Here is an 18,965-nt window from a genome sequence, read left to right on the forward strand (position 1 = left end):
TTCTCTTCGGATACATGAACTGGAAAGCAGTTTATAACTTTTTGTATTTTTATAATTTATTTTCAGCCACCATTCAATCAGATTACATACACTGCTATTGGAGACGATTTATCAACTACCATCTTTTCTGTGAACCCCAGTACAGGTGCAGTTCAGTTGACCAGATCTGTCCTAAATGAATTGGCTACACAGTATACGGTAAGATTGTTGCTCAAGATAAATTTACATTCGTCATTTCTCCATTGATAAGCAGACTGATGAAATTTCAAAGAAGTACTTATAGCACAAAGATATTTATCAATAGTTGAAATTTTTTTGTAAATGTGATAGTTGGTCTTATTCATCAGATGAATAATGTAATGGTTCGTTGGTGTGGTTTCGTCATTATAATGTTCTAAATTAAAGTCTGATTCAAAATAAAAGAAATTCAAGTTTCTCGAGTACTTTATGATAAATGGATGAAATTCTTTGTTCATGATTCTAAAATTTTATTTAGAATTCTCAGATTTGAAGAGTTTGATTTGGTGTAAATATGATTTCTTAAAAATTATGGTCTTAGTGTTTTAACTTTAGACTTGACAAGTTCCATAGATTTCTGGTCTGAAGTGTTAATTTTGAATTCCAGCTACCAAATGTTTGCCTTTTTTGTCATGTTCAATTTGACATACCTAAATGATTTTCAAGAGCATATCTTTCAAGAAATGGATAAATAGGTAATAAAAATTGTGTTACAGATATTTATCTGACCTGGTTAAGCATGGTCAGAGTCATTACTTTTCAAATGTTGGTAATGCAGCTGTTTTCAATAAAGTTTTGTGTTAAAGATTTTGCAAGTAAGATGCATTAATGCACAGAAACCAGTAAGACACTAGGTTCTGAAGGTCATTAAGATGACGGGTTCTTCGGGCCATTAAGACATTGGGTTCTTTAGGCCATTAAGATACTGGGTTCTGCAAGTCATTTGGACTCTGGGTTCTGCAGGCCATTAAGATGCTGGGTCCTCCAGGCCATTACAACACTGGGTTATGCAGGCCAATAAGACACCGGGTTCTGCAGGTCAAGAAGACACTGGGATCTGTTGGCTATTATGACACTGGGTTCTCCAGGCCAATAAGACATGGGGTCCTTCAGGCCATTAATACATTGGGTTATGCCAACCATTAAGATACTGGGTTCTTTAGGCCATTTAGACACTGGGTTCTTCAGGCCATTAAGACTATGGGTTATGACAGCCATTAAGATACTAGGTTCTTTAGGTCATTAAGACACTGGGTTCTGCAGACCATAAAGACATTGGGTTCTTCAGGATATTAAGACATTGGGTTATACCAGCCATTAAGATACTTGGTTCTTTAAGCAATTAAGACACTGGGTTCTTTAGGACATTAAGACACTGGGTTCTTTAGGCCATTAAGACACTGGGTTCTGCAGGCCTTTAAGATGCTTGGCTCTGCAGGTCATTTAGACACTTGGAACTACAGGCCATAAGACACTGGGTTCTGCAGGCCATTAAGACGTGGTTTTCTGCAGGCTAATAAGATGCAGGTTTTGCAGGCCTTTAAGATACTGGGTTCTGCAGCCATTTTGATTCTTGGTTTAGCGAGCCATTAGGACACTCATTTCTACAGGCTAAAAAGACTTGACTTATGTAGGCCATTAAGACAATGGGTTCTGCAGGCCATTAAGACACTGGGTTCTGCAGGTCATTAAGACAGTGGGTTCTGCAGGTCATTAAGATACTGAGTTCTGTAGGCCATTAAAATACTAAGTTCTTCAGGTCATTAAGATACTAGGTTATGTAGGCCATTAATAATGGGTTCTGTAGGCCATTAAGACACTGGGTTAAACAGAATGCTTATTTGTTTTTTTTATCTATTTTATCTTCAGGGATTTAAGTTTAGAGTCATACCACCTGAAACAGATACTGTATAAATAATTTTTTTTCAATTTATATTTACAAATGTGATCAGGGTGATATTAGCTATCCATTAAAGTAAGTTATCATCACTGTATCTGTTTATACATTCCACCCTCTACTCTCCATTCCCATACCACTACCACAGCTTTTGTTTTCAGCCCCAGTAATGGGTAAAAACAAATCTTAAGTTTTCATATGCTGACACTTCATTGTACCATTTATTTAGTGAGTTGAGACTATGTTGCTCTATTTTTTATCTTGAGTTGTGTCTGAATGGTACTATTTATGTGCTGAGTTGAGATTGTTGCATTTTTATGTCGAGTTGCGTCAGCATTGTACTATTTATGTGCTGAGTTGAAACTACATTGTTGTATTTTATGTTGAGTTGCGTCAGCATTGTACTATTTATGTGCTGAGTTGAGACTGCATTGTTGTATTTTATGTTGAGTTGCATCAGCATTGTACTATTTATGTGCTGAGTTGAGACTATGTTGCTCAGTTTTTATGTTGAGATGTGTCTGCATTGTACTATTTATGTACTGAGTTGAGACTGTGTTGCTCAGTTTTTATGTTAAGATGTGTCTGCATTGTACTATTTATGTGCTGAGTTGAGACTACATTGTTGTATTTTATGTTGAGTAGCATCAGCATTGTACTATTTATGTGCTGAGTTGAGACTATGTTGCTCAGTTTTTATGTTGAGATGTGTCTGCATTGTACTATTTATGTGCTGAGTTGAGACTACATCGTTGTATTTTATGTTGAGTAGCATCAGCATTGTACTATTTATGTGCTGAGTTGAGACTATGTTGCTCAGATTTTATGTTGAGATGCGTCAGCATTGTACTATTTATGTGCCAGGTTGAGACTATGTTGCTCAGTTTTTATGTTGAGATGTGTCTGCATTGTACTATTTATCTGCTGAGTTGAGATTACATTGTTCAGTGTACATGTTGAGTCAACATTGTACTGGTTATGTGCTGAGTTGAGACCATACTGTTGAATTTTTATGTTGAGTTGTGTCTGCCTTGTACTATTTATGTGTTGAATTGAGACTACATTGTTCCATTTTTATGTTGTTTCTGCATTTATATGCCAAATTGAGACTGTTGTTCTATTTTTATGTTGAGTCTACATTGTACTGTTTATTTGTTAAGTCTAAATTATACTATTCATATGCTTAGTTGAAGGAAATCTCTGATCTAATAATATCCATTTTGTTTCAAAAACCAGCAGCATGCAGTTGTTTCTGTCTTGAAATAAAAAACAGGTATGTTTTTTACTTATCTGACTCGCCAAATAGTCATGGAGTTTTATATTTGAGGAAAGAGGTTTTTACTTGAGATTATCAATGATTCATGTTCCATTGGTAACTAATACATTTTCATCTTCTATTTACATAGTTGAGAATTGAAGCAAGAGATAGTGGAGCTATTCCATTGTCAACATCAGCCAAATTGACGATCACCATCAGCCGCAATCTTAACCGCCCTGTTTTCGCTCAGTTGAATTACAATACTACAATCTTGGAAACACAGGGAGTCGGACTGTCTTTCTTCCAGATCAGTGCTTCTGATGCTGATACTAAGGTCAGTAATTATTGTTATTTTGAAACACAGTGGAATATATTCCATTTGATGTTTTGCTAGAAAGGTACATAATAAAACATCAGTCAAGACTTTGTTGATTAGAAGGCAAAATCAACATATAATGGATATTTTGTATTGTCAGTAAACTAAAAGAGACTAAATCCAGACTAAAGAAGGTCCCCCAGGTGGCCGAGTGTCTAAAGCACTCATCTCTACTGATCACTGCCATCTCACCTTTATCCATGTGGGTTTAAGTCTCAGGCTCAGTATATGTAGCTGTGTGAGAAAACTTTCCAGTAGCTTCCCATGGGTCAGTGATTCTCACTGGGATTTTCATGGGTTCTTTCTCCAAAAGTTATACTGGCCACCATGTATAGCCTATCATTTGCTGATAAATGTCATTATGCCCACAAGAACAACTGGTTTAAAAGACTAATTCCAGACTTGTGAGCTTTTCTACTTGCATTATATGCTCAGCATGAGCTCTTATTGACATTTTCTGTTTTCATCAAAAACCATCATTCCAGTTTGGAAATGAATTTTGCAGACCTTAAAGTGTAGCAATTTCCAGTTTAATGCCTTTGCTAATAGACCTTATTCATTAGAATAATTGTGCAGAATGATTTGGGTGTGAAAAGGTTTACAGCGGATTCTGCCACAAAATTGTATTAGAACTTTCAACTGCATGGGTTGTTCAAGTAGGTGGCAAGACCAAGAGCAAATCATAGCACATTTATTTTAAGCAGAATACACCCTCACTTATTGATTCAACCAGCATGGATCTGATCAACATCACTTTTGCCACAGAATATCGGAAACATAGTGTGATTCTTCCAAAGCTAGTTATCACAAGCTGCTAATTTGTGAATAAATTGTATATATGATTTTCTTTAGTTGTGTCATACTTGTTACTAAATTAGTAATAAACATAATTATCATGGAAAAATGTTGGTATCAGATTATTTACTTTTATTGTTAAAACAAATGGATGACCAATGGTTCAGACACAATTGATAAGACTCGTGGTAATCAATTGTTTATTGTTGTAGTGAAGTAAAGACTTGACAACAGAAGGCAAGACATTGCTACCATGTATCGCTTGTTTTGGTGTTGAGGTCATTGTCAACATTATTTTGTATTTATATTCTGATTATAAGTTTGTGCAAGTCATGTCTAGTGGAGGTAATCCTAACCTATGGCTTGCAGGTGAGATGCTACATTATAGGAATCCTTGTTTAAGAAATGTGAGAACAAGGATTTAATGACACTGCAATGTCAAAAATGGGTATGCTAAAATAAATGCTTCAGAATAGGGATAAATCTTCATACACTTGCACTGGAATTTTTTTCTCAGTAGAAATTAACAAAAGAAAAGTTGTAACGAATCCCTTTCAAATATTTGAGGATGAAACAGCTGATTTATACATAGCTTTTGCACATATAGATTTATATTTGTTCCTTTGTAATATAAATTAAATTTTGAAATTTCTAAAAATCATTCTAAAATGCCAGCTTCTCATTTCTTTCTTGTAAAATGCTTTGCTTCTGAGAATAACTTTAGACTTAGTGAATTCAAATATATTACATTTTTGGTTTTTCTTTTTTCAGGCTCCTTACAACACCATTAGCTTCAGATCTGTGGGTGGTGCCACAAATTATTTTGATGTTGTCAGTGTAGGAAATAATGGACAGCTGATTGTAACAAGGTCCCTGACACTTGATACTCTTCGTACACCTCAGTACACAGTAAGTATGCAGTCTTTTGTAAGGTGAGCTTCCATGGGATTAGCATCTTGGGAAATACCTATGTTGTCATGATACTGAGTACATTCTTGCTGTTTTCAACAGGTCAGGTATAGAAACTTGTAAGCTAACCATAGATGAGAAAAAAGTTGAGTCCGTTAGAAATAATTACATCAGTGGAATATTTAGCAAAGAAATTGCTTCTTGACTAGTCTTGCTCATTGGGTGTTGGCAGATATGAAGACAGAAGTGTCAGTTTTCTGACATGTCAAATGACATTGTTGTCAGTGTTAATGTCCAGTGACATTGTTGTCAGTGTTAAAAATTGTGTTAATGTCCAGTGATATTGTTGTCAGTATTTTGTTAAAGTCCAATGACATTTTTGTCAGTGTTGTGTTAATGTCCATCAATATTGTTGTCAGTGTTATTGTGTTAGTGTCCAATGACGTTGTTGGTGTTACTGTGTTAATATCCAATTACATTTTTTGTTGTCAGTGTTGTGTTAATGTCCAGCAACATTGTTGTCAGTGTTATTGTGTTAATGTCCAATGACATTGTTGTCATTGTCATTGTGTTAACATTTTCAGAGTCATAAATGGTATGGATAAATAATTTTGTGATTTAATAGCAAGCATGAGCTATGCAGAATACAAGTTTATAAATGTTTATTTTTATGCATGAGGATAATTTTTCATTTAGTGAAGTTGTTACTCAAGTAACACTTGAAGTACTCCAGTACAACTTCAGGTTGAAGTATCTTTTCTTGGGAGTTTTGTATAGTTATAACTAAAGTTATTTAAAATTCCTGTTTTGAAACATTTCTCCTTCTTTTCACTGATTGAGTATTTAGTAATCATGCTTGTTGATCATGGCTTTATGAAATACAATTTTAACAGTGTATAAATCTAATGCATAGGTCTTTGTAATTGAGCATCAGACCTCTTTTCTAATTGCACTATTTTGACAGTGTACAAATCTAATCCATAGGTCTTTGTAATTGCGCATTAGTCCTTTTCCAAATGCATAATTTGATAGTGTACAAATCTAACGCATAGGTCTTTTTAATTGAGCATTAGGCCTTTTCCAAATGCATAATTTGATAGTGTACAAATCTAACACATAGGTCTTTGTAATTGAGCATTAGGCCTTTCCAAATGCATAATTTGATAGTGTACAAATCTAATGCATAGGTCTTTGTAATTGAGCATTAGGCCTTTTCCAAATGTATAATTTGATAGTGTATAAATTCAATGCTTAGGTCTTTGTAATTGAGCATTATGTCTCTTTCCTTAATGCATTATTTTGATCATGTATGAATCTAATCCATGTCTTTTTAACCATGCATTAAACTTCTTTTTCAAATGCAGTATTTTAGAAAATTTCTGAATGAGTTTATGGATGCCTGACAACATTTTTACAGATTTTTGGAGACATTCCTGAAATTGAGATAAATCTGGAATGGGAATGGTTTTATTTTAATTTGTAAAATTCAGTGAGCAGCATAGTAATTTTTGATTTTATCAATATAATTACAAGATACCATACATAAAGTTTGTATTTGCTATAGTAAAGTTTCTTTTGGAAGGCCAGCTGGTTAAATGCAGTTTTGAATATCATTTAAGGAATGAAAACATTAATTATGCTGAATCAAAGAGAGATAGCATAATTTAAGATCCTTAAAGAACTCTTAAATACAAATGAAACCTAGCTCGGACATTCTAACATAAATATTTTCTCATTGCTTTATCTTTTTACAGCTACAAGTATCAGTCACAGATGGGGGAGGTTTAACATCTCAACAATTTGCTACCATTACAATCAATGTCCTAAGAAACTTGAACTGCCCAGTCTTTTCAACTCTACCAACAAATATTTCAATCAGCCAGAGTGTAGGATCTAGACAGTTGTATGATGTGAATGCAACTGATGCCGATGCTCTGGTAAGATTTGGAACTTATCTTTTCTTTCAGTTTGCTGACCTTTTTAAATTAATTCCATATGGAGAAATTATCATTATTAAGTGGTTATATGTGCCACACATATTTTACAATTTTCTTATTTTGTATCACATATTTCTATTTATTATTCAGTGTCAGGTATTTCTGTCAAGTCCCTAGATAAGACTTTATTATTCAATGTCAGGTATTTCTGTCAAGTCCCTAGATAAGACTTTATTATTCAATGTCAGGTATTTCCGTCAAGTCCCTAGATAAGACTTTATTATTCAATGTCAGGTATTTCTGTCGAGTCCCTATATTAGATCTTCATAAAACTGTTGAACAATGCTGTTTTTTAACCTGATTTCTTGTCAGAATATTTTACTTTATGTTGATATAATCTGAGCATCACACCTTTTTGTTAAAACATATTGTTTGAATCACATGATATTTTCTACGTTATTGTATAAATTCAGTTATCTCATATACTATGAGCTGAAAGAAGGGTTTTTCACTTGTTCCAGCCTGTTTATCAAACTGAACAATATAGACCAACTCATGAGATTAAAGTGCCATAAATATACAGTATTTAGAATTTGCAGGTAATAAATTGAACCCTTTTTTTTTCCTTTTAATCTAGGGAAATATTGTATAAAATGGTGTTTGCTCCCATACCTGACTGCATATTCTTAAGGACTGAGATTCTGTGTGGTATATGTGTTATTGCATGTTTTCCAGGGTACTGTGTTCAGTGATATAACCTACACTTTGATTGGAGATGATCAAGCACCAACATACTTCTCCATGGACAGACTCACAGGTGTAGTCACAAGCTCACCAGCCCTCTTCAGTCATAATGGAGTTTCCTACACCGTATGTTATTTTTTCGTTAAAAATGATGACTCAGTTTTGGGGCAAATAAATCCTATAGGTTGTCAATAAATGTACCAAAATTATATGGTTATTTAAAAGTGAAGAAAGAAACAGACACATTTTATTGCTTATTATATTTGCTAACTCGACATTGCTGTTGAATCAAAATCTACTGTTACTCCAGAAATCCTGTTATTTTCATGCTTTATCCTTTTTTTGTCTTAACCATTTACTGTTTGGCTTTACTGCAAGGCAAAAAAAATCTCCTAAAACTATGTTTCTGTTAATGGTGTGGAAATAAAATAAAAGAGGAAGGTCAGTACTATTTTTTTTTTATCCAGTTCATGTTCGTGTTGCAGTTCCGATCTCAAGTTAACGGTTGACAGGTGAAAAACTCCACTTAGTTTGTACTGAATTTTTTCAGCATATGTAAAAAGAAAGTTATAAGGTTGGGGCCATAAAGATAGGATGGGTCGGATTACCATAATCATTTTCAGAATTTTTTAGCCTAAGATATCAAAGTAGGCTGATGTTGCCTGCCAACTAAATTGGAATACCACCTTGATTTTCCAGTCAGCTGTCTTGAGGAATGATTCATGCTTTTTTATATTTCAAAAGTTTTGGGGATTTGTATTTTTGCATTGGGTATCACTTTTCATTTTAATCTATAATTAAGTCATGGAAGTATGTTTAAGGAATCAGACTTGAATATTATCACTTTCTCAGAACAAACCTGTTTCTTTTTAAGAGAATCAATAAGAAAAAGAAAAAAATGTTAAACTTTTCTTATTTCCCCAGTGACAGACCTTACTCAAGCTCTGATTTTGTAAATAATAATCTAAATCATTTTTCTTTCAGCTTCGAATTGCTGCAGCAGACAATGGAAGCCCACCATGCATTACCAGTTCAACTCTGACTATCCGAGTGAACAGAAACCTGAATTCTCCTGTGTGGCAAAATGCACTCAATAATGTTTTCACCACCAGGATACGAGAAGACCTTGACCTTAGTTTTGCATTTATAACTGTGCAAGCCTCTGATGCTGATGACAGGGTATGTAAATGATAATTGATATATATGTAATAAAACATGAGATAGCTACATTATGGTGGATCTTGAGAAGACAGGTTATGTAATTGATAATAAATATACAAGTATTATTAAAAACACAAAATAACTACATTATGGTTTAAAGTATTATTGATCAGTAAATATGTTTTAAAGACTTTTGCAGCTAATATATTTATTCTTTGAGGTCCCCATCATATAATTCCACAGTTCTGTCAAAAATTTTAACAAGTTCACTATCATCGTTTTGTTCATTATTCCACTCCAGGAGTGAGACATGCAAAGGAAAAAAAATAACAGTAAGTGTTTGAAAATCATTAAAAATAATATTTGACAGCAACCATAGGTTGTTGTATTTTGATAATGTTTTCTGTAGAATTGAGCTAGATCTGCTTTGTATACTTGGTAGATAATTAGAGCACCTGCAGTGCAGACAAGATAAATATCTCCTGGAGAACCATTTCCAGAAAAGTACAGTATCATGTAAATACATCTTACAATGAGTTGAATTTTTAAGAACACAGCACTACATCTCTTTCGTTTAATCCAAGTCAGTTTTTTAAAATCATTTTGGGCACACTTGCTATTCACTTTTGAAATGGTCTGTTCACATTTGGAATGAATCTTTTCGCTTGCATAAAATATGGCCTGCCTTTAGGCGGTTGACTTGGATAAATTTTGCAGGTGCAATGGACTGTGATCCGAAATGCTAAGAGGCTGGATTAGTCCGGTTACAAGCTTTATAAATGGTTTCTTTTTTACACTACAGAGCCCATACAATGTAGTGCGTTATTCATTGGATGCAAGCTCACTGTACCAGAATTTGTTTTATGTTGATGCTGTAACTGGACAAGTTTTCCTGCGAGCTTCTCTGGTTGGCAGAAGTGAGACATCATACACTGTAAGTAATTTGATAAGTATTCTATGTAAACAAAAAATGTCTTTTATAGATAGAACGTAATTTTCACTAATACATCATATAATTTTATAAAATGTAAGTCTTTAAGATTGACAATGTGAAATATTGAAAGTCTAGTCACAGTATTTACAATTTTGACACTTAGAGGCAAAGACATGTCACTTGATAGTTTTGTTTGTAATTTTATCTGTAGTTCTCAGGTAATTAAGTAAATGTGATTTCAAAGTTTTGTAAATTCCTAAGCCATTTGCAAATAGAGTTTACTTTTCTTATTCTTCTTTGCCTCACTGACTAAGGTCAGATTTGCATACATTGAAGAAAAGGGGGTCCAACCTGCTGAAAACTCGGAATCAATCTAATGCTTCATATTTGCAGCCTTTGTATATTACGCACTGATAGTCAGCTGGCTAGTCTAATTATCCCCTTGCTAGCAAGTTGATTTGGGATATTGCATTTTGCCTATTTGTTCATGTGTTTCTTCATTTATTTGTTTGCCTGTTACTCTCTCAATATATCTTTACCCTCTAAATATCTCGGACCCTGTTTATCATACATTGATGAAACTTGGTATGTGGATTATTATATGAAGAGCAATTCAAGCTTAATAACATTGGGTCATTGTGACCATATGTTCATGCTTGAGTGATTTTTTTATATTTGTCATTACAAGTTAATTGCCTCTTCATTATCTTAGACCCTATTTCACCTAAATGTTAGAGAATTGCAATTTGGATGTGTAACCCTGTCATATAAAGACTAGGTCATTGTGACCATATGTTCATGCTTAATTGACTTCTCTATTTTCAGCTATCAGATCATTACACCCTCAATATCTTTGATCCTATTTTACCTACACTAGTCAAAATTTGTATGTGGATATGGTGGATGCATCTCAAGGAGGTTAACTCAGCATACCAAACTTTTATTGGATGACTGGTATTTTCCTGATATCTGTCTGTAAATTGACAGATACTCCAGATGTGGACCTGCCAGCAAGGGAATTTGTGTAGTGTGATAGTATAATGTAATGGCACTGATAACGCACAACATTTACTTTTTTCAGTTGAAACTTCTGGCCACAGACATGGGAACACCAGCTTTGTCAAGCCCTATTGCAGACTTGGTTATTAATGTGGACAGGAATAATTTCCCACCTGAGATTCTGAACTTGCCTGATTCACTGATTGTTTCAGAGAACCTTTTCATGGGCATTCTGGTTGATCAGATACAAGCAAGAGACAATGACACTGTTGTAAGTAATGTAGTTAACTTTTCTATATAATATGTGTAGTCGGTGATGTTAGTTATGTCTTTTTGCTATAATTCAAACAGCTACTTGTAATGAAGACCATTCATTTTAATCCTGTTTAACCCATTTCATACTGAAGCTCAGTCAGACAGGCAGGTGTGTAGAATTGAATACTTTTTTTTAGTCATGGATGTATCAGTATGAAAGAATGCAGTGGAGTTGGTCAAACTGGTTTGTTGAAGTTATGTAATATCAAAGCATACAATTTTCTACAAAGTCATATTTTTCACTGAAAATTTTCACATGTAAAACATTCAGTGCAAAGTAAAATTAAGTAAACTAAAAAAACATTACTTTTTTTAAAACCTTGCTTTCAATGCATTATTTCTAATTGAAATATTATGCAGTTTGGGGAATTTTATGCTGTTTAAGATGTTAATTAATTTTGTTTTATTATTTATATTCTTTAATAAATGCTAATAAAAAAAATTCAGAGTTTGGATGGGTTTATTTTGGTCCATTTCCAGGAATGCATTAATCTTTCATAATACTGTGCACACATATTTATACTTTAAAAAATTCATTTGTTTGAAAAATGTGAGTTACTTCAGATGATTTATAATTCAGAAATGCATAAAAAGGTAAATAGTTCCATATCAATTGAAATGATATGGGACATAATGTTACTGAAATTGTCTTTTAAATGAAAGACATAAAACACTGATGCAAAAACATAAATCTGTAAATGCCTTCATAGTTGAAATATTAATTGGTGCAGAGGGTAGGTTCTCATTGTCAGTGTAAAGATTTCTTTTTGTAACTAAATGTCGTCCAAGATCTTGATCCCATTTAATGACAAGGTAAAGCATTGTCAGGGTGTTGAATCACAGTCTACCCAATCTCTTTATATGGGTGAACTTTATGAGCAGTGAAGTTCTGAAATGTACAATTAGCTTGAAAACCATCAAATCTTCAATATTCAGGTCAAAAATATTAACTAACTAGTTATCATCTGCTCAGTTCATTTTTATGTAGTCAAGATCTTGATTCCCACTGCCACAAATATCAATTTTCTCCTCAAAATCATCATCCACATCACTGCCATCACTTGCTGCTTCATTACTGTCAGCCATTTTAATCTCTGCACATTAAAATTTGGTTTTCATGCACAGAACGATACTTGTTAGTAAATTTAAGCATACTGGTAAATTCCCATCTTTGAGACCACCTGTCAAAAGAGAACACAGCATTTGATTCAATACCTGATACCATAGATACCACCAAAAGACCAGTAGTGGAGGATTAGCTTTCTGGAAAGATCACTCATGGGTGAATATGTCTGTTTTTGCAAAACAAAAACTTGTGAACGTTGAAATGATGTGATCATTACATTGTGACACTAATATGATGTCATGTCTTATCTAACTGTATCCCAATGTCATGTACTCTGCATGAAATTGGGTGTAAAATGGTGTGGTTGCAACTTCACTCCATGATTAAATGAAAGAAAAATGCTTAAAACTTTTAATGCTCTTAATAACTGTCCTGTGAAAAATATGATGGAGTCAACAAAACATACATGTGGCTTTGGGAAATTTTAAGTGATTTATGGCCTGCTGTAGCTGCATAGACTTTCTGTTGTAGAAAACTCATATGATTTTACTGTTTGTGTAATGCAGAAAAATTTCACTGGCCAGAATATATTTTTTCTTTTTGTATTTAATAAGATGTGTCTATTTTGACTTTGAAAATTGGAGGAATTTTTATATAACTAGTTCAGGTGCTGTTTTATGGACAATCAATTACAGGGTACTATTTCTCACATTTCACTAAGGTAATGACCCTTGTATTGGGATATATATTCAAATAATATATTCAATTAAGGGTATCACAAGAAAATGCAAACCAGTCTGTAAATTTGATGTGATCTGAGATTGCATGGATCTTTAGCTATGTATAGAATTCACTTTTTTTTTAAAAGTTCGGTTTTCATACATTTTAAAAGCTATCATCCTTGAGGAAGATTATGTTGTTGGACTTGTGGAAGCAAATACAATTTGTTTATGAAGGCTAGTCATAAACCATCTAATGTATATGGTAACTAGTCATAAAGCATCTAATATATATGGAAATTAGTCATAAGGTGTCTACTCTATATGGAAACTAGTCACAAAATGTCTACTTCATATGGAGACTAGTCATAAAGAGTTTAATATGCATGGAAGCTAGTTATAAAGTATATAATTTATATAGAAACTAGTCATAAAGCATCTAATGTATATGGAAACTAGTCATAAAGTGTTTATTGTATATGGAAACTAGTCAGATTGTCTTCTCTATATGAAAAATAGTCAAAGTGTCTACTGCATGTGGAGACCAGTCATAAAGTGCCTATTATATTTGGAAACTAGTCATAAAGTGTCTATTGCATATGGAGACTAGTTATAAAGTGACTAATGTATGTGGTAACTAGTCATAAAGTGTCTACTGCAGACGGAGACTAGCCATAAAGTGTCTAATGTATATGGAGACTAGTCATAAAGTGTCTGCTGCATATGGAAACTAGTCATAAAGTGTCTGCTGCATATCGAAACTAGTCATAAAGTGTCTGCTGCATATGGAAACTAGTCATAAAGTGTCTGCTGCATATGGAGACTAGTTATAAAGTGTCTGATGTATATGGAAGCTAGTCATAAAGTGTTTAATGAATATAGAAACTAGTCATAAAGTGTCTGCTGCATATGGAAACTAGTCATAAAGTGTCTGATGTATATGGAAATAGTCATAAAGTGTCTGCTGCATATGGAGGCTAGTTATAAAGTGTCTGATGTATATGGAAACTAGTCATAAAGTGTTTAATGCATATGGAAACTAGTCATAAAGTGTCTGGTGCATATGGAAACTAGTCATAAAGTGTCTACTGCATATGGAAACTAGTCATAAAGTGTCTGCTGCATATGGAAACTAGTCATAAAGTTTCTAATGTGTATGGAGACTAGTCATAAAGTATCTAATATTTACGGAAACTAGTCATAAAGTATTTAATGTATACAGAAACTAGTCATTAAGTGTTTAATGTATACAGAAACTAGTCAAAGTGTTTAATGTATACAGAAACTAGTCATAAAGTGTTTAATGTATACAGAAACTAGTCATAACGTGTCTGCTGCATATGGAAACTAGTCATAAAGTGTGTACTGCATGTGGAAACTAGTTATAAAGTGTCTAATGTATGTGGAAACTAGTCATAAAGTGTCTAATGTATATGGAGACTAGTCATACAATATCTGATGTATATGGGAATTAGTCATAAAGTTTCTAATGTGTATGGAAACTAGTCATAAAGTGTCTACTGCATATGGAAACTAGTCATAAAGTGTCTGCTGCTTATCAAAACTAGTCATAAAGTGTCTGATGTATATGGAGACTAGTCATAAAGTATCTAATATTTATGGAAACTAGTCATAAAGTGTTTAATGCATATAGAAACTTGTCATAAAGTATCTAATATGTATGGAAACTAGTCATAAAGTGTTTATTGTATACAGAAACTAGTCATAAAGTGTTTAATGCATACATAAACTAGTCGTACATAAACTTGTCATAAAGTGTCTAATGTTTATGGAGACTTGTTATTAAGTGTCTGTGTATATGGTAGCTAATTGTAAAATGTCTAATGCATATCATGACAGTTAATATATTGCCTGATAGTCCACAACAGAACATATTATAGATTCGTTGACAGGTTCCCAGATATTTTGATTGCTTAGACAAATCGCAACATTTATATTTTTATCTCTTCATGTCATAGACTAGAAGAGCTTATTGTATGATCTGTCATGCATCTATTAGCACAATTTTATTATTGCTACCTCTCCTAAACTACTTGTATGATTGCTATGAAACTTTACACATGCATTCATCTCGTGGCCAGCATGGGTATATGAGAAAGCTTGCCAGAGCTTCCTATGGGTCAGTGGTTCTTCCTGGGCATATCTAGGTTCTTTATCCACCAAACAAACTGGCTGCCATGTATGACCTATCATGTATTGCAAATGGCTTTAAAACCACAAAATGAAACTAAACTTTTTTCCCAACTTTCTGCTAACTATAAAATTAGGTTTGTCTTAAGTTTTTGTTATCAACTTTCTGTTCACTGGGAGAAAGTGAAGCTTTTACTTTCAACTTGCACCTGGTTTGCATGTTGTATAATAGAGTTAAAGCAGATAGTTCAGAGAAAACTTTGAGAAATTCTTCTAGATAGCCAAAAGCCTTCAACATATTTCACTCAGCTTTTTTAAGCAGCTGGTTGACAGCTGGATAGTTGCTAGAAATTCTTTTTTGTGTGAGAAGTCTGGACATTCAACATTGTCATTTCCACTTTAATTTTTTAAAATTTTCACTTCAGAGTCCATACAACACATACAGCTATCATCTTCTTGGGGACGACCTGGCCCCTACCTACTTCACAATCAGTAGTACTGGTGCCATCACTGCCATCAGGGCCTTGACCTCAGACCCCAGCCTCTATTTATTCCAGGTAAGAGTTTTTTTTACATTCTTCATTCTTTTACTTTTGTTTCTTTCCTGAAATCTGTACGAAAAAAATAAAGTTGATATATTATTATTTTTGTATTTATAATTAAGGGTTTGTATTTTCATGGTGTTAGAAACTTATTGAACAAAGCAAATTATATATACTTATAAAGTACTGTATTCTTAGTGCAGAAATTGGTACACATGGTGATTGAAAAACAAGGGAAGGGGATGAATCTAAAGACCCAAAAGAATTACATCTTGTTCTCTTTGAGTGTCCTTGTACCTATGACATATATTGTTCTCTCTCTGCGCCTAGTAGGTAACTTACAGCTCTTAGCTGTTGTGGTCTTTTCAACACCAAAAAGCAAAATTTCATCCAGACTGTAGGAGCTAAACACAGCATGTGCTGGTGTCCTTTTCCCACCAAATGAACATTTCTATTGAGTAGCATTGCAAAAGGCTATGTGCTGTGGTACCTGCATGGTTATATTTCATTTTGAATTCATCTATCTATGGATATCACTTAAGGAAAGTAAATTTTGTTTTTTGATTGAATTGCTGTATTTTATATACATATCTCTAAGCCAAAGGTAGAAACATATTTCAAGTTTTAATTTGACATAAAGGAGAGGGGAGGGGATTACTGGGCAAAATACAAATAACAGGGCTTTTAAAAGCTTGCATTGGTTTATAAATTCAGCTGCGTGTGGAAGTCCGTGATGGTGGCAATCCCTCAAAGTCTGATACAGAAATACTCAAAATTAGTGTCAATAGAAACCAAAACAATCCACTAATGGCTGCTGGACCATACAGGGAGACAATCCTGGAGACACAACCTCTTGGTGTCAGAATTTTGACTGCATCAGCCTCAGATAATGATAGAAATGTAAGACAAATTTATATTGTTAGTAATTGATTTTTCTGAATTATATCTAGGTTTCTTGATTCTCAAATTACAAGTTTAATGTAAGTAATAATTTTGAAACTTCAACTTAATGCAAATAAAGCCAGTACAAGAAACATGGAGACTATAGACGTTTTAAATAACATAAAAAAAATTATGTTTTACTATCACTGAAATGTTAAATATTCATCTCTTATACATTGCAAAAACATCTGTGGGTATCGATTTTGTTTTATTTTCTCTTGTGTATAAATCTGTCTTGGGCTTGAAAAACATGAGAAAGGCATTAAAGAAACTTGTTTAACACCAAATGAATTTAATGATGAAGTGGCAGTTATCTATCCTTTATGCCAAAAAATCTTCTAACATAAAGTAAAGAATTTCTTTACATTTTCTTGTTACAAACCACTTCTATTATATACCTACTTTCATAATATATTATTATAAAATTGTTTACACAATCTTTCAGCCTCCCAACAATCTGCTTACCTACTTCATCTCCAGCAATGATTCTGTTGTTAACCAGTTTGTTACTGTAGATGGTAGTTCTGGAGATGTTAAACTACAGAAGAGTATGTTGAATTATCCTAACAGTGCCACCACCTTCGATGTGCTAGTAAGTTATGAAGAAATCTAATTGACAGAGTTGCTTCCCTTTTTATGATGTATCAAATATTCTGTTTTAGTTAAAACTATCATATAAACAGAGAAAGTGTCTAATGTCATACATTCAGCACAGAGTTGTAAAGTGTTCAGCTTGTTTTGATTTGTTTTGTACATAGCATGCTATTGTGAGACCATTGTCAAGGTTCTACCAAAAATAAAAAAAAATACATTTTTCCAAGCAGACATCAGATCGGACAGCAAAAGCTATGATGCCTTCTTTACCTCAGATTCTAAAATGTTTTCTTTTCTTAGTATACTGACATTATATGCAAATAATCCTAAATCATCAGGTATTTTTTACTACCAAGGAGTACAAACTTAAAGAACTTTTTAGAAAATGCTAGATCTGGTCAGCTGTGATATTTTTTCAGGATTGCTTAGAAAATCCCACTTTTAAATAAAATAGAGATGTTACCAATACAAAATGCAACCATTTCCTTTATTGTTGGAAATAAATAAACTATAATAAAACAGAAGTAAAGATTCTTGATATAAATAGATATTTTGTACTTTCAGTTCCAAGTGAATGCCCGTGATAATGGAAGTCCAGCCAGAACAGCACTGAATCCCCAGAATGTGACTCTGACAGTGATTAGAAACACTGCACCATTCTTCACAGGCAGTGCTCTTTATTTTGCCTCAATCTCGCAAACCACTCCAGGAGGTGCAAGTGTCTTCCAAACTCAGCCAGTTGATAGTGATACAAGGGTAATGGCAACACTTCCAGATGATATTCATGATCCTATGTAAAAAGCTCATTAGAACTAATGTTGAATTGTTGTTAATCATCTACATCAAAAGCTCAGTAAAACCAGCATTGAATTGTTTTTTTATCATCCTTCATATAAAGCTCATTAGAACCAGTGTTGAATTCTTGTGTTAATCATGCAGGCCATGACAACATTTGCAGTTTGTTAAACCAGGTTGAAACAAGTTGATGTTTATGTTTGTGTTTTTCTTCAGTGAGTTAGTTATTATGGATATTTGAAATTATTGATGATTTAACAAGCTCTCATTTACTTCACAACTAGACACAACTTTGAAAATTCTCTACTTATATAGAAATAGTTCATAGATGGTTAAAGTGACTTTTGTTCGACATTTCTCTAACAGTGTTCACAGTAGTGATATTCAAAATTACTAGTTGCAGTTGAATGCCATAAGTGGTACCTGTTTTAATGAAAAAGCCCTCAGTTGGAGACTGCACAAAGTTTTAAGACTTCTGTCTTGAATCACCCAAATTTTAAAATGACATATTTAGTTGCAGATATTGTTAATTCTTCCGTAGTGATAAAAAAAATTGTAAATAAAATGTTTGACCATTCTTAAATTAATTACTGTGCCATTATGTGCCTTTGACTGTGACCAACTAATCCAATTACATGATAATTGCTCAAAGTTTTACTTAACTTGCCTCAGTTTCCTGGCACAGTGACTTACAAAGGCATATAACTGAATGAGTAGATTACAATTTACATTTTGTTTTCTTGAACATGTCACTATGTTAACGAAAGGGTCTTGAGGAAAAATACACCCATGTCTTGTAAATAATCAACATTT

The 18,965-nt window shown here is 33.4% G+C and overlaps 1 protein-coding gene across 1 annotated transcript in view; it reads left to right on the top strand.

Annotated features, from left to right (window-relative positions):
* LOC149805912 (uncharacterized) overlaps positions 1–18,965 on the top strand; it is a 273,589-nt gene that overhangs the window by 125,591 nt on the left and 129,033 nt on the right. Inside the window, exons 80-91 of the mRNA XM_089934933.1 lie at positions 67–198; positions 3,322–3,507; positions 5,116–5,253; positions 7,008–7,190; positions 7,926–8,060; positions 8,919–9,113; positions 9,898–10,029; positions 11,111–11,299; positions 15,705–15,836; positions 16,536–16,721; positions 17,209–17,355; positions 17,922–18,113. Of these exons, the coding sequence (XP_089791059.1) occupies positions 67–198; positions 3,322–3,507; positions 5,116–5,253; positions 7,008–7,190; positions 7,926–8,060; positions 8,919–9,113; positions 9,898–10,029; positions 11,111–11,299; positions 15,705–15,836; positions 16,536–16,721; positions 17,209–17,355; positions 17,922–18,113 (1,947 nt within the window). The remainder of the gene's footprint in view (positions 1–66; positions 199–3,321; positions 3,508–5,115; positions 5,254–7,007; positions 7,191–7,925; positions 8,061–8,918; positions 9,114–9,897; positions 10,030–11,110; positions 11,300–15,704; positions 15,837–16,535; positions 16,722–17,208; positions 17,356–17,921; positions 18,114–18,965) is intronic.

The sequence above is a fragment of the Sinohyriopsis cumingii genome, chromosome 2 (assembly GCF_028554795.1).
Source record: "Sinohyriopsis cumingii isolate HCF-2022 chromosome 2, ASM2855479v2, whole genome shotgun sequence".
Lineage (NCBI taxonomy): Eukaryota > Metazoa > Mollusca > Bivalvia > Unionida > Unionidae > Sinohyriopsis > Sinohyriopsis cumingii.